Genomic DNA, 16,243 nt, shown 5'->3' with positions numbered 1-16,243 from the left:
GTGGAACTGGCTACATTATCAAAAGCAATCCACAGATAAAACGCAACGTCGTTAAAATTCCAGTCATTCTCCATAGAATTAGAAAAAAATCCTAAATTTCACATGGAAGCACAGAAGATGTCAAAATAGCCAAAGCAGTATTTAGCTTTTTAAAATAGTAATGCTAGAGGTATCACAATATCTGACTTCAAATTACACTACAGAACCATACAAAAACAAAAAACAAAAAACAAACAAACCCACACATGCCAAACCAAACCAAAATAAACAAAAAGCCCAGCTGATACTGGCATATGCTGGAACAAGCTTCCAGTACGTCAGGCTTTGAGATACAAACTAACTATATCCATAGGTGTGGTAAGAAACACAGACCCAGAAATGACAGAATACAAATTTTTATCCTCCTATATCTCCTAAGCCAGAGGAATGGCATATCATGTAGTTACAGGAGAAGAAACAGAACCCCGGAGCCAAGCTTCAGCAAGGGAAACACTGCCAGCAGCTTTTATTGTGGTTTCCGTAGGAAGGAATGAGCAAAGCAAGGCAATCAGGTTCAGGATTGGGTAGTCTTCATAATTTCAATACTGTCTGGGTCATAAGTGCCTCCTTAGCTGTCTGGTACCTGCCCTGGAATGGTTGGAGTAAGTGAAAAGTGACTCCGAGTGTCAGAACCTGATGCAGGAGGCAGTTAGGTTATACTATCTTGATTGTTTGCTTTGCATGCTTATAGACAGCTAGTTAAGACCTCCAAGAATTAACCAACCCTTACAGGGCAAGTCCCACCCCCCAAAGACTGTTTACTTCCTTTCTCAGCCATCTGCTTCCAGGCCAAGAACAGATATTACCCATCTGAGAAAGCTTGCCTGGTTACCCAAGCGTATCTCTGCATCTTCATTTATCACAGTGTATTTTTTATTGATATCATTAAGTGACATCAGTTGCTGCATGTCAGTCAGCCCATTATTAAAACATTAAATGCTCTCCCAATTCCTCTTGCCCAGGACAGAAGGATCTTCCAAGTAGCACTTCATCCAAACAAGAGGGTCTGACGATGGTTTAATCCAGAGTAAACATCAGGTCACATATCACATATCACATCCAAAAACATAGGCAGACATTGTGAGAGCAGATAATGGACAAGTATGCTCTGTAGCTGCAGAGCAGCCTGAAGGAGACAGCCACAGGTGGAGGATGATGGTCACTGGGGGATCACAAGGATAAAGAACACCCAGAAACTTGCCAAAAATGTCCAGAGAACCCTGAGTAGATTTCCTCCCTCTGCTCCCTGCTGGCTCCTGCTATCATCTCCGAGATCCCTTTTTGGGTCTCTTTAATTATAAACTTGGGATCTCTGGTTCCAGAGCGGGCATCTGTGGACTCTCGTGGGAATTATTGGCTTTTCCTTCTTCATTCAGTCTTTGTGTTAAGTTCCTGTGTGGGCAATGGGAGAGTTCGGCAAGACAGGTGACCAGCAAGTGGCTGTGGAAGGCAGGAAGTCATTGGTGAGTGGTCTCAGGTTCAAAGATGCTAGTGCTGACCCATCTGCTCACCAGCATCTCATTAACTAAATGTGCTTTCTTCTCTATTCCCTTGTTCTAACATACAATAATTAAGCATGTTTGTGGGATAGAATTCATATTTTAATATATACAACATAGAACGATCAGATTATGGAAACTGGCATATCCCTCACTTCAAATATTCATTATTTCTTGTGAGAAGAAGCTGTTTATCTGAGCCAGTGTCTGAAGTAGAGTCCTCAGGGAAGCCCAGGGTGGCATAAATAGCCACAGCCTGGCTAAGAGGTTGGTGGCAGCTGCAGAAGGAGATTAGATCTGCAGAGTAACTCCTTCCTGTCCCCTTTCACCCAGAAAGAACAAGCACAGGAAAAGAACAATGAACTTATTTTGCTAGGAACTCCTCCACGGGATATCTGTGCTGAATCTATTTTCCTGCAGGGAATGCAACAAAAGGTGAGTGAGGTCTTTTTCCTGTCACCCTCCCCAACACATCTTCATGCATACGTTCTCTTTTGCAAGTCTGGTTATTGGTTCATTTCCCCCCTTCTTTTTAATAATCAGCATATCCTCTTCCTCTTATTGTTGCCTCTATCAAGGATTTGTTTGTGGCTCAAGTCATCCAACCTTGACTGTCTCCCCCAAAGTCTGTCTTTTAGACTTCTGCCATTGTTATTTTTCTTTTTCCCCGTTAATAGCTCACTAAAGTTTTCTTTTTCTCTTTCTTTGTGAATGGATTGGTCTAAACTATTAGTCCTTGGGTAGAACAATGATTTACCTATGGAAGAAAAAGATTAGTGGAGGTGAGAAACGGGGAGGTTTCTCCAAGACTGATGTAGGGCATAGAGTCAAGCAGCCCGCAGACAATGTGCAGAGAAAGGAAGGCTTTTATGTTGTTCCTAAGAGGAAAAACTTAGCCAGTAAGTGCTCAGAGTATCTGGTGAAATCAAAGAGCTGCTCAAATAGCACATGAGATGTTGCAACAACTTCTGCCATTTTGGTATATTTATAACTCGTTCAACACAATACACATGAAAGACCTGAGGAGCCTGAGATCACACATTGAATGAAGAAGTCACTTGTTATGTAGTTATGTTGCCAGCACTTCTGAAGAGATGAGCAGTGTGAAGATGATTGAGAGAGGAGAGAGGAGGGAGGGAGGGAGGGAGGGAGGGAGAGAGAGAGAGAGAGAGAGAGAGAGAGAGAGAGAGAGAGAGAGAGAGAAAACCACTCATACAAACGAGTATCCCTGATAACAGGATTAAGGCTGGGCATCCTCCGCAAGGGAAAAGAAATGCATTGGCTTATCCTGCAGCCAAATGGACAAGTTGGACTACAAGGCTACGAAAAAAGTGATTTTCTTCTAGAGAAAACCCCTCAACTATGTGGGTGTTAGTGACAAGGACATCTGGGCTCACCACCTTGTGCAGGAATTCCAACGTTTTTCATTCTGACAGGGGCACAACTCAAGTGGCCAACTCCTTGATCACGGGAGGGACTAGGTCGTCCTAGTCAAAGACATGACCCAGGGTTTCCACTAACAGCAAGTGTTATGGAGCCACCTCGTTACATCTGTGCAGTAAGGAAAGGGAGGCCTAAACACACCGGTGCACACATGACTTATTAATTTAACTATCATTTATTTGTAGTGGTTATCCTTAGATTTTGTAAATACCTCTATCACTTTAGTAACAGGAGGGAAGAAAATAAAGGACCAGATGTAAGAAGCAGAAGACTTCAGTAAAGGTAAATCCAGTAGGACTGGATATGATTTAGATTTGGAGGCACACATGAAGGACCCAGTGTGAGTGAGTCTGAATTTGACAGCTCAGAGTGTAAATTATCATGTTAATGAAATGAGAGGAAGAGATCGCCTCCCAGGGTGTGCAGATAGAATGACGGTTCCGTGGTTCCTGTTCAAGGCCCAGAAAAAAATGTAATTGTATCTATTTTTCAGAGAATTGAAAGTCTCAGGCCAGGCTGAGACTCTGAAAGGATGTTTGAGATCTGATGATTTTGGGGTCACCTGGAGAGGTGAGGAGAAGGGCAGCAGATGTGTTCTCTACCACATTCACTTCGGGATCATTATCATCACGCGGAGGACTTTTCCTGAGTCTGGCAGAGACAGATATATAATTTTAATGTTCATCTACGGTTGGATAATTCCATTTATACCAGTGAACAGTGATGCGGGAACTTACTGATCGTAAATGATAATATAGTCACTTCTGCACTATATCCAACAGAAACCAGTACTGCTCTTTTGTATTAATAAGAGCATGCATCATTTTTAAGAGTGCACAATATAGATCACAAAGCTTCTGATTGAGGCAAGAATCCAAAAAAGAGAATTGGATTTTCTAATTGAGAATTTCTCCCAGATAAGTCAACGTATTCTCTCAGGGTGTTTTACCCTGATGCAATGTAACGTATCCAGAGCATAGATCCAAAAGTCTTAGCTCTGTAGTTCCTCATCCAAGGCAATCTAGACACTCTTCAGAGTCTGTGTCCTCATAAAGAGGATCTGTTTGGACAATCAGTGTGCACTCATTGCTGAATCACTGCGAAGTCACAACGATGAGTGTGATAATAATGTAGGAAGCAAAAGCTGAATGTGCCCTTTCACTAATTACATACTGCCTGCCACTAGAACAGAGGACACTGCCTCTTCTCTGCAGAACAAAGGGACACTGATAATCACAAAGTATTTGAGTCTTAGTTTTCTAGGCTCCAAGAAAATCTTCTTCTGTGTTGAATGACAAGGTTCCTTGCTCAAGTGCATCAGAATCCAGCTTATTTATATCAGTAATAAGAATTTGAGACTGGCCCATGAAAGGATGTGCTGGGTTAAGAAGGTCCCCAGCGATGCCCATTCCTCAGTGCTCGTGGCCTCATGTGATCCCCTTCCCTGAGTGCTGGCTGAATGTAGTGGCTCAGATCTAGAGATTAAAAATCAGCAGAACTGGTGGGACATCACGTCCCACTTTAGCTCATAGGAGACTTCAGCTACTATCTACCGTACTTGGGCTCTTACCCTTGAGATGGTTCATCCTTGGGGAAGACAGCTTCTACCCTCTGAGGTGCCCTGTGAGGAGGGAACAAAGCCTCTAACAGCCCCCGGAGTGGTTTTGGAATTCAGCCTCTTCCAGTCATGCCTCAGCAGGAGAGTATCTAGCCAAGAGCCTGACAATAACCTCATGATAGACTGCACTCAAAGGATTACCCAGCTAAGCTGCACCTGGGCTCCTGGCCCTCAGAACCTGTGATAGAGTGCTTCTTAGTGTGTTTTATTTAAGCCATTAAATTTGGGAGCTATTTGTTACACACTGTTAGATAAAAAAATTAAAGGAGAATATTGTATTGCTGTGCTACTAACAGAACCACAGACATGTCTGGCAATAGCTTGCTATGGCATACAAACCTGTATTCCTATCAGCAGAGACTCCGACACTAGAGACTGAAGAGTTTGAGACCAGCCTGATATACGGTGAGACACTGTCTAAAGAAAGAAAGATAAAATAATTAAGAAAAAGATGAAGTAATGCCTAATCAGGATGCTGTGAATAAATTATGATTGAAAGTGTAACCAGAAACTGATCAGGAAACGGGGTGTGTGTGTGTGTGTGTGTGTGTATGTATTTTTTAATGTGGAAACTGTGAGTCGAAGTAAACATCCCCCCCAAAAAAACAAAGATAAAGATGAAACATTTGGAAATGCCATTGAAAAAAAGACAGTGATTAAGTTTGTCAGAGTGTAGGGTTAAGAAGTGTGAGCGGGATGCAAGTGCTTATGGTTATTTATTGCTTTTGCTTGTTGGGTGGTTGGATTTTTTGACAGAGACCTCTAATTCATGGTCTTTCTGCCTAAGCCTCATGAATACCTATGATTATAGACGTGCACCACCACACCCAGCAAATGTATTCTTTTACTTCCCCTGAGATCATATAGTTTGCTTTTTTAAAAAATATTTTTTGGAAAATTTCATACATATTTACCATATGTTTTGATCATATCTGCCTCCCTCTGCTTCCCTATAACTACACCAAGGACCCTCCCAACCTATCTCACTGCAGACTTCATGTCCTTTTATATTATTATTGTTATTATTATTACCCCGAGTCCAATACATAGTGACCATATATGAGGTCCAATATTTTAATAAGCGCCCTCAGCAGTGTTTATCTTTTTCAATATGCATAATTCCATTTCTGTTTGTGCTTGTTCATATAAAATTAGATGTCCATGGCTCCCTTCTATCAGCTTCTCCTTTTGGGGACGTCACTCAGTGGTAGAATGCTTATGTAACATGCACGAGAGAGGTAGGGAGGAAAAGACTGTGTGTGCATGTGTGTGAGAGACAGACAGACAGACAGATATACAGACAGACAGAGTTGTCACATAATACAGAGTATTTTCTCCTTGTTTTCAGGTGACCCAGAACAGCTGAGGCATGGAGAGATGGCTGAACCAATCATCTACAGACGACTTCATCCTCTTGGGCATCTTCTCCCACAGTCCAGCTGATCTTGTTCTTTTCTCTGTGGTCATGATAGTCTTCACAGTAGCCCTTTGTGGGAACGTTCTCCTCGTCCTCCTCATCTACACTGACCCTCGACTTCATACCCCCATGTACTTCTTCCTCAGCCAGCTCTCCCTCATGGACCTCATGTTGGTCTGCACCAATGTGCCAAAAATGGCAGTCAACTTCCTGTCTGGCACGAAGTCCATCTCCTTTGCGGGCTGTAGCATACAAATTGGTCTCTTTGTCTGTCTCGTGGGCTCCGAGGGGCTCTTGCTGGGACTCATGGCTTATGATCGCTATGTGGCCATCAGCCACCCACTTCACTATCCAGTCCTCATGAATCAGAAAGTCTGTCTTCAGATTGTTGGGAGCTCCTGGGCCTTTGGGATAATAGATGGCCTGGTGCAGATGGTGGTAGTAATGACCTTCCCCTACTGTGGCTTGAGGGAGGTGAACCATTTCTTCTGTGAGATGCTTTCCTTGTTGAGGCTGGCCTGTGTGGACACATCCCTGTTTGAGAAGGTGGTATTTGTTTGCTGTGTGTTCATGTTGCTCTTTCCTTTCTCCATCATTGTAGCCTCCTATGCTCGCATCCTAGGAACTGTGCTCCGTATGCGCTCTGCTCAGTCCAGGAAAAAGGCTCTGGCCACCTGTTCCTCCCACCTGACAGCTGTCTCCTTCTTCTATGGGGCAGCCATGTTCATCTACCTGAGGCCAAGGAAATATCGGACCCCTAGCCATGATAAAGTGGTGTCTGTCTTCTACACGGTCCTCACGCCTATGCTCAACCCCCTCATTTATAGCCTGAGGAACAGGGAGGTGATGGGGGCACTGAGGAAGGGGCTGGACCACTGCAGGGTTGGCAGCCTGCACTGAGTATTGGGGCCTGACTCTGCATCATCCTGGATGTGTGATGACAGGTAAATAATTCCCTCTTCATGACACTTGGTTCAATCATCAACAGTGAGAATCGTAATACCTGTTGTCTTGGAAAGGACTCTAAACGAGTAAATGGCTTGCCCACCTCATTGTTTTGTGGGCTATTTTCTAACATACCTTACAGAGGAAGGGAGGACTATGTTATGTCAGGCACTGCAGTACTAGGGCATTGAGATGCTGTCACTTATTATTTAAAATCAGAAGATTTTGTTACTAGAAGACTCAACCCTTCTCACTAATTTTTTCAGAGTTTGTTGTGTGCCAGGCACCATGTTACATGCCTTATTTGTTTGTAGAGATAACGTTTACCTCTTACTTACATAATATAGACTCTCATTAGTGACTTGGATGAAAATCTAGATGGCAGAAAACAAACATATATTTCTTTTCAGAGGATTTTCATACTTACACTGTGCAACTGGAAGCCTTAGGAAGACTACTTCAAAGGATAAAAATGGAAGGTTTTGATATTCAGGAGGAACAGGGTAGAGCCTGTTTATCTCTGGATTCAGTGTGTGGGAGGCAAAAGGAGCCCATGGGAGTGGTGTATACATGCAATCCATAGCAAAAATTGCCACTCTGTAACATCTCTGGTTTTTGTTCTTTTCTTTACTTAGAGCTGATGTTCTCCATGATATTCAAACTAACCTCAAACACCCAGACTCCTGCCACATCCTTCTGAGTGGCCTCATCCCCTTGAAGATGAGGACTGTAATAACAAAATTTGAACTTTAATTTGATAAGTCATTTTCCAATATTTGCCTTCCAACTATGATTGTGACTTGTTTCCATGGTGCTAAGCTAGGTATCAGTTGTCTGCACACATTTTAAATAAAATTTCCTTTTCCTGGAAAACAAATTATCCCTTGGAAAAGCAGAGAGAAAACGGAGGTAAAATTGGGTTCTGGAAATTGTGCTAAGCCACAGGAAGATGCTTGTTCAGCTTCAGGCTTTAGCACACATGGAGAACAGCTGCATTTATAAGGACATGTTTTAACGAGGGAGGAATGGGTGAGTGTAGCTCACTGATAGAATGTCTGCTTAGTACATGTGAACATCCCAGCACAATAATAATAGTAGTAATAACAATAATAACAATTCTTAAAAAAGGAACCTGCCATGGGGAGCTATTAGATGGCCAACTGAGCTAAATTCTGGAAACAGTGTTCTGTGGCAAACCTGGCTATTTTAGATTTGCTTGTTGCTGCAGCTATGATGAGCAGACTTTGCTGAAGGCTTCCTTCCTTCGGAGCCCTAACTGCCAAAGGAAGTCTCCAAGGGTTTGTGAAAATAGAAATTATTTTACTTAGTCAAACAGCGGCCAGAATTCCCCATGTGTGAATATGCATACTTTATTTTACTGGTCTCTTACCGATGCCAGCATCTATAGTACTAAATAGCTTTGTGGCTCTTCTTCACTCTTATCCTATTCGTTTTCCTTGTCCAAATTCTGATTTGACCCAGATTCTCCTCTTCCAGGAAGCAATCCTGGTTAAACCTATGCTCACTCATATCTCCTTAGCATTTTGTACTTCTCAAACTAGACTATCAGCCCAATACTTGTGAAGTGGAGGCAAGAGAATTGGGAATTCAGTGTCACCCTCAGCAAGTTCAAGGCCAGCCTGGGATACATGAGACCTATCTCAGAAAAAAGATGAAAACAATTCAGTTGGGCTGGGAATATGGAGAGCCTGTGGCATGCATGAAGCCCTGGGTTCCACCCCAGGTGTAGTGGGGCAGGCCTGTAAGTCCAACATTTGAAGGGTGGAGGCTGGAGGATCAGCACAGCCTAGGATACCTGTCTCAATTTTTTTTAAAGTCTTTAAAATTAGCATAAAAATGCTTTCCAGCTCTGCCATAGTCATCCCAGTGATGGGGTATTCCTGCTTCATTTGCTTCTTTGGGGCATATACTGTGTGTCTAATCCATTGCCTGGACAAAGGCCAGTTTTATTGTTATTGTTTTTGTGTCAGTGGGTGTTAAACCCAAGGCTTGGGGCATGCTATGCAAAGATCTACCACAGAGTTAACCACAAGCTCCAGACCAGGTTTTCAATGGACAAATATCTCTAATTTACTAATGCCCAGACATTTGCAAAGTTCTGGAGCACGAGGGACTTCTCTTTAAATCTAGATGAAGACTCTAGATTTAAAAAGCATGGTTGGGGGAGGATACTTGGGAAGAAGGGAGCCGATAGGAAAAGGGATTGAGGACAACAGTGAGTAACAGTGGCACAGTGAATATGATCAAAGCACATATGTCCACATGAAAATGTCATAAAGAAGCCCATGCTTTACAATGAATATATGCTAATAAAAAACAAGCATGCAGGATAATAATTTCATAACTAATATCAATGCACCTAACTGCGAACTTAGAAACTCGCTAAAATAAAGAAATAATAGAAAGAATATGCATCAGAGTAGGGAAACAGAAGAATCAAGAGCCATGGGACTCTGGGGCCTGAGAGATGGCTCAGTGATTAGGAGTACTGGCTGCACTTCCAGAGGACCTGGGTTCAGTTGCCAGCACCCACAGGGTGGTTAGCTCTAACTCCAGTTCCAGGGAATCCAGCACCCTCTTCTGGCCTCTGAGGGTATTGCATGACACAGGTACATACATGCATAAAAAAATAAGTAAATTTAAAAAAAATCATGGGACTTTATAATACCCATTTCACTTTTGCACATGCTTAAAATTTTTTATAGTAAGTACTGGGAAGTACTCTCCGGCCACTGATGTCAAATGCCTTACGGAAGGAATCCTTTCCCACCAACTTGCCAGTTCAGTTCATTGGGGAGTATTTATACATACGTGGCAAATCCTCATTATAATCAAGCCTTTAATCTCAAGATGCACTTGGGAGGCAGAGGCAGGTGGATCTCTGTGAACTAAAGATCACCCTGGTTTACACAAAGAGTTCTACATCATCCAGGGTTATACAGTGAGACCTTGTCTCAAAGTGGATAAATAAATAAATAAATAAATAAATAAATAAATAAATAAATAAATAAAATCAGGTAGTTAATTGCCTTGCACCTGTAGTTCCAAAGGCTGTGTGTGGTTTTTGTGATGCTTTAAAGCTAACCTGAACGCTCTGTGAGAGCAGGGGCCTCCTCTGTTACGTTCACACTTATTCCCTCCAAAAGTCCAGGAGTCTCGATCTGCTTTTGGGAAGCAGAGTTCAAGGAATCAGGCATTAGTCTTCCCTGCCAGGAGAACATAGCCACAAGAGGGCAGCACAGAGCCAAGAGCGCAGCCAGGGCAGACAATGGGAGGAAGGGAGAGGCTTGCACTTGTTTTGCCTTTTCGTTTGTTTAGGTTTCACAGAGCCAAGAGCGCAGCCAGGGCAGACAATGGGAGGAAGGGAGAGGCTTGCACTTGTTACACACACACACACACACACACACACACACACACACACACACACCACTGAGGCTTCTGAGCGTGTGCTGCAGCGTGGGCATGGTCATGTCCCCTGTTGCATTTTTTCCCTCTTCTCCCTCATCTGTTCTACCATTAGCTTATTCTTTATTTTCATTACTTTTAAATTTTTTATCTTTTTATTATACTTTAGTAGGAAGTTTTTCTCTCTTCTGTCTCATTTTCTTTTCCTTTATTAATTATACTGTTATTCGGTCTTACTCTTAGTTCTGCAATATTTTTGCCCCCTTCTTTCATTATTGGGGTGAGGTCATTTTTTAAAAATAGCTACTGTATTTCTGTATATGGTTTGTTTTCATTCTGTGGTTGTTACTGTTTGCTTTCCTTCATTCTGAATGGAGCTGAAGATCAAGCCTGGGACACAGAGCACAGTGGGTGGACACCTTACTGCTGAGGTGCACTCAGGTAGCTCACAACCACCTGTAGTAACCAGCTCCAGGGATCTGATGCCCTCTTCTGGCCTTTGCGGGCACTATACTCATATGCACACAAACACATACACATAACTAAAAAAAAAAAAAAAAATCTGAAAAAAAAAAGGATATGTTGTGGGCTGGAGAGACGGATCAGCAGTTAAGAGCATCAGCCACTCTTGCAGAGGGCCTGAGTTCGATACCCAGCACACACACATGGTGGCTAACAGCCATCCATAACTCCAGTTCCAAGGGACTCCAATGCCCTCTTCTGACTCCACAGGCATTGCATGACACAGGTGCACATACACATGCAGGCAATATACTCATAGGCATGAAATAAAAATAATAAAATATTTTAAAAGAATACGTTATATAAAAAGTGAGGATTGGGGGCTGGAGAGATGGCTCAGCAGTTCAGAACACTGGTTGTTCTTGCAGAAGACCTGGCTTCAAATTCCAGCACCCACATGGCAGCTAACAACTGTCCGTAACTCCAGTCCCAGGAGATCTGACAGCCTCATCTGACCTCTGCCCGCATTGCACGACACAGGTGCATTTACCTACATGCAGGCAATACACACATATGCATAAAATAAAAGTAATAATAATAATAGTAATAAAAGTGAGGATGTTACCTTCCTTGCAGATGACCAACCAGTTCAGCCTGTTCAGTACAATGAACAGCACTAGAGCTTGTCACAGGGCAAGGCAGACTGAATCAGGAAGGGACACCAAGACTGGAGTGGGAGCAGTAAACTGTGGATTGAGAGTTTCGTTCGTTTGGGTTTTGCATTGTTTTGTTTTGTTTTGGAAGTTTGCACAGAGATTTATGAAAATGTGTCAAATCTTAGAGAATAATGAAACTGAAAAGCAATGGAAAAAATAGACCAAGTACCTTCCAATGGGGGAAAGGGTTCAGGCCAAAATTCAGGTGTGGGAAATATCAGGTGCTTAAGGAGGCTCAGAGGAGACTGATGAAAGAAGACGCAGATGCTCTGGGTCACATCCTCACAAGCCGACGTGTCCAAGATCAGTGTGCTCAGAAGACATCCCCTCAGTGTTCCCTCGGTTCAGTTCTCCTGTCTTCCTTCCTTTCCTTAGCTCCCCCATATGCATTTCAGCATGCTGTCCCAAGGATATCTAAAGTAATTTAGTCATGTGTCAAGTGGATGATAAACAGATTGAAAAAAATGGACTTATTTCTATGATGCATAAGGCCAAAACCTTATAAAATTTTGACCATGAAGTTTATTGTCAAGTATAGGACACTCTCTGCGGGAGAGACTGTACAATCCATGGTGAGAGAGAGATAACAGACACAATAGGTGTAGACCCTGGCGCTGTGTACTGTGAACTACGAAGCACATCTACTGCTCTTGAAGAAATATACCACGGGTTTGGCATGAGTCCTAGCTCCCATGTACCATCAGACACTTGTGAATATGGAAGCTGTACTTTCCCTCCCACTAGGCGATAAGCTCCTTAGGATGAGGACAGTATTCAGTGCATGGATTTTTCTGTTTTTGTTGCTGTTGGCAGCTCAAGCTGTCCTGGAACTTACTATGTAGCCCAGGATAGCTTGAAAAAAGATGTGATCCTTCTGCCCCATCTTCCCAAGTATGGCTAGTTGACTACATTTGATTCAAGTATAGTATCTCACCAGTTCTCTGTAAATCATTCAAAACACAGATGTAGGCCAGCTGTATGAGGGCAGGCAAAGGATGGGTATGCACTGTGGAGCATTGAGGACTCAGGAGGGAAGTCAGAGCTGGAGACCCTTATAGGGGTCTTCCCAGGGAAGTGCAGAAATAAGGGGACAGGCAGAGCATAAAGAAACTCTCCTCCCAATCCCTATGTTCTCTTCAATACAGGAGCCTCCCTTGACCAAGTCTCCTCACTGTCCCTCTGTTGGCTGTCGTCCTGGTGCTTTCCCTGAGCTCTTCCTTTGGGTCCCTTTCAGTGGAAGCTTGGCAGCTCCAGTTCCAAGGCTGGCATTTGTGGTACCCCTGGGAGCTATTGGCTTCACCTTCCCCACCCATTCTCTGTGTTAAGTACCTGCATGGGCGGTGAAGCTAGTTCTGCAGCTCAGGTGAGAGGCAGGTATGTTGTGGGAGGTGGGCAGGAGGCAGCGGGTAGACTAAGGTGCACAGAGGCTGGCTCTGACCTGTCTCCACCCTGTCATCTAGTTGACTGTGTTTCCTTTCTCTCACATTACCCTTTGTATGATACATTATGGGGTGTAGTATGGCATTTTAATATCTGGTTTAATATGTAAAGATGAGATCATGACACTTTGTATGCACAGCACCTCAGGCCTTCCTTATTTCTTTGACTTTCCCATCATTGTGAGACTGTTTTCTATCTCAGAGCCACAGTCTGAGGTAGAGAGTTCCTAGGGTGGCAGAGACACCCTAGATGAGAGGTTGGTGGGCACTATGGAAGGAGATCAGATCTGGGAGGAGCAGCTATTTCCTGTCCCCTCTTACGCAGTAAGTATAAGCACAGGAAAAGAACAATGAAATTGTTTTTAGTTTTAAAATTGTTTTTATTGCTTGATAATTCTTGCATGCATATAATGTTGATGCTAGGAATTCCTCCACAGGCTGTCTATGTTGAATTTGCTTTTCTGCAGGAGATCTAACTGAACATAAGCGAGGGTCTTTTTCCTGCCTCCCCCCCACCTCTCTCCTTTATAGTTTCTATCGCCAGCCGCTGGGTCATTTTTCAGTGTCTATTTAGGCATCAGCGTATCCTTTTCCTCCCATTGTCTGTCTCCAGGTTGTGTTGGGGCGATTTTCCGTTATTGTTGTGGGGGGGAAGTGAGTCACTTGTTTTCCATTGCTATCCCCGCATGTTCTTTCTCACAGCCCTCTGCCTGGACAGAACTCCCCCCTTGTCTTTCCTTAACCTCTATCCTCCTGTCTGTTGGCACTGTGGGTTCAGATGGGTCCCTGGGTTGAAGAACTGTGTGTAGCAGGAAGGCATAGGATGGCTGGAGAGATGGGAAGGTGAAGGTCAGGAAGCAGAGCACTGACACGGGACATAGAGCCATCCTTCCTCCAAAAACACTGTCTAGACAAGGTGGTTTCTTATCTGTTCTCATGCAAAAGAAAGGAAAAAAAAAGAAAGAAAGAAAAGCAAACAAACACTGTCCAAACACCCAGCAGAAAAAGCTGAGATTAGAGAAAATGGCATGTCTACTGAGACAAAATTTTCTCAAGGTTGTTTTGTATCATAATTACTACTTATCCAAAGACTATTTACTAAGCACATAATATAGTCACTGTTTGAAGAGCATGGGATCATGTGTTAAGCAAAAGAGGTGCCAGAAAACATAGATTCCAATGAGGAGACCAGAAAGCAGCAAAATTCATATAAATAAAACAGACCGTGTGCTGGTATTGCTTGTTCTGAGCCACGCAAGGCAGAGAAGAGACAGAGTGGAAGAGAATTTCAGCTCTAAGAAGGGACTGAAGGAAGGCTTCAGTGGGAAACTAAGAAGGAGGTAGGTGAACAAGACACAGCATGTCTGGGAAGGGCTTCTGGGAGGACATAGGCCATTGGAACAGGCTGGTGTCTGCCTGCAGTGTTGGAAGAACCGTGTGGTGGCCAGTGAGACTGGGTATGAGGCAATATTGGGAGGCAGAAGGAACAGAGGTCTGAGTGGTGATGGAGGGTCTTCTGCTGAGTCTTGCTTTTGTACTGAAAACACTTTGTTTTTATTTTTTCAAAGATAAATTTCAGAGTGTTATTTGTCAACAGCCTGGGGTGGGTGACAGGGGAAAATTCAGGAGGTGAGTCCAGTGAGGGGACATGGCCATCATACAGAGTGACCATATCAGTGGTGTTGTGACGTGGGATGTGGCAGTTGTAAGGGGACAGGAATTGGGTGTGTTTAGAAGAATCAGCAGGAGTTTCTTATGGTGGAATGTATGTGTAAGAGAAGGGGACTTGAGAATAACCCCGGGGTGGTGACCTGGTAACTCAATAGAACTGTTGTTAACTGTGATGGGAAGGAGAGATTGATACTGCTCCATGGACGAGCAAGACTTGTGCATGCCTCTTTACATACAACAAGGCCGTTGACCATTCGAAGGAGTTAGTGAGCACAGAGACAAAAAAGAATCTACGTTCAAGGGAGTGGGCCAGGACAGGGAGACAGATGTCCTTAGTGATCCACATGACTGGAGAATAAATTATAAGTGCAGAACCTTTCTGGGAAGTTCCACATACCTTCTCATCAGAACCTTTCTGGAACCTGTGACACAGAAGGCCTGACTATGACCCGTCTACCCAGGACCCAGATGCAGCTGAAGAGGCTCAGCTTGGTAGACAAGGTCTACAGTGGGTGGAGACCAGCTGAGTCTTGGGTCCAGGGCTCCAGGTTTCTGTCCATTGTATTTCCCTTTTTTTTTTTTTTTGCAAAGAAAAAGTCTTTTCTAGGGTGAGTTAATTGATATTTATCTGTTCAGTAAGCATTTCTGATGAAACAGATCCGTAAGGAAATTGTGAGAGAGAGAGAGACAGGAGCAGAGAGAGAAAGAAGAATTCTTTATAAATGCTCCAAAAGAGTGCCCCTGATGTCAGGATTAGGGTTGGGAGTCCTCAGCGAAACTAAAAATTTCTCTTTATTTGCTAGTTGATTAAGTCTAAGGGCCAAAAGTCAAGATGAGATTGGAGGCTATGAAAACAGTTCCTAGGGAAAGCTCCCTGAATAACCCTCCTGTGTATTGTATAGGGGAAGAACTCCTGGGGTCATCACCCTGTGTGTGTGCATGAATTCAGACATTTTCCGTTCTAAAAAGAGCACAACTCCAGTGGCCAACTCCCTGGTGCTGGGAAGGACTGGGAGTCTTATCCAGGGACATGCACTCTGCAGTTTCTTTTTTTTTTTCTAAAAATATTTTTATTACTGTTTTTTTTTTATTATTCCAAAGAGGCAATTTTAACACATTTTCCCAGAAATAACTTGAAGCAGGTTAATATATATATTGAAATATAAGGGGGGAATAGGAATAAGAAATCAAAGACAAAAGGATTTGGCAACATGGGTTCAACTTTGGTGGTATAATGAAGGTTTCCATTAGCTCTGTTCTTTTTGTTTTTGGAAATCCTAATGAGTTTTTTGGGCTTGCTAACAGAGCATAGGGTGGGGGTTTATTTATAGAAAAGTGGGTGCTCCCCCGAATTTACGGCTACACTGGAAAGTCCACACTCAAGTATATATCCTGTGACTTCCCAACAGCCACACAGGGAAATTTCATCATATAGGTACAGGTAAGGTTTTTTTTTTCAACTTTTACAAAATCTTTATTAAGAATTTCATACATGCATATAAGGTGTTTGATCAAATCCATGTCCACCCCTCCCCCCAACTCCTCCTGTATCTCTTCATCACTTTTTT

The 16,243-nt window shown here is 43.2% G+C and overlaps 2 protein-coding genes across 3 annotated transcripts in view; both read left to right on the top strand.

Annotated features, from left to right (window-relative positions):
* The first annotated feature begins 5,944 nt into the window (after nt 1–5,944).
* Nucleotides 5,945–6,916, top strand: LOC103744231 (olfactory receptor 2V2). Its single transcript, XM_008845960.1, has one exon. It carries the CDS (start codon nt 5,969–5,971, stop codon nt 6,914–6,916), a length of 948 nt encoding a protein of 315 aa, XP_008844182.1. The 5' UTR covers nt 5,945–5,968.
* A 6,378-nt stretch (nt 6,917–13,294) lies between these two features.
* Nucleotides 13,295–16,243, top strand: part of LOC103744230 (olfactory receptor 2V2-like) — a 6,258-nt gene continuing 3,309 nt past the window's right edge. The window contains exon 1 of one of the 2 annotated variants that reach the window (XM_017801319.2): nt 13,295–13,328. The gene's annotated coding sequence lies outside the window, so the exon portion shown is untranslated. Of the gene's footprint in view, nt 13,329–14,267; nt 14,345–16,243 lie in introns of those variants that run through there. The other variant, XM_008845959.3, reaches the window with a different exon arrangement.

Source organism: Nannospalax galili, unplaced genomic scaffold (assembly GCF_000622305.1).
Source record: "Nannospalax galili isolate Female #2095 unplaced genomic scaffold, S.galili_v1.0 scaffold382, whole genome shotgun sequence".
In the NCBI taxonomy this organism is placed as follows: Eukaryota; Metazoa; Chordata; class Mammalia; order Rodentia; family Spalacidae; genus Nannospalax; species Nannospalax galili.
The sequence above is the reverse complement of the archived record's forward strand: the minus strand, read 5'-3'. Positions and strand labels throughout refer to the sequence as shown.

Coding starts and splice junctions, on each gene's coding strand:
- LOC103744231 (XM_008845960.1), top strand. CDS start 5,969: ATGGAGAGATGGCTGAACCAATCATCTACAGACGACTTCATCCTCTTG.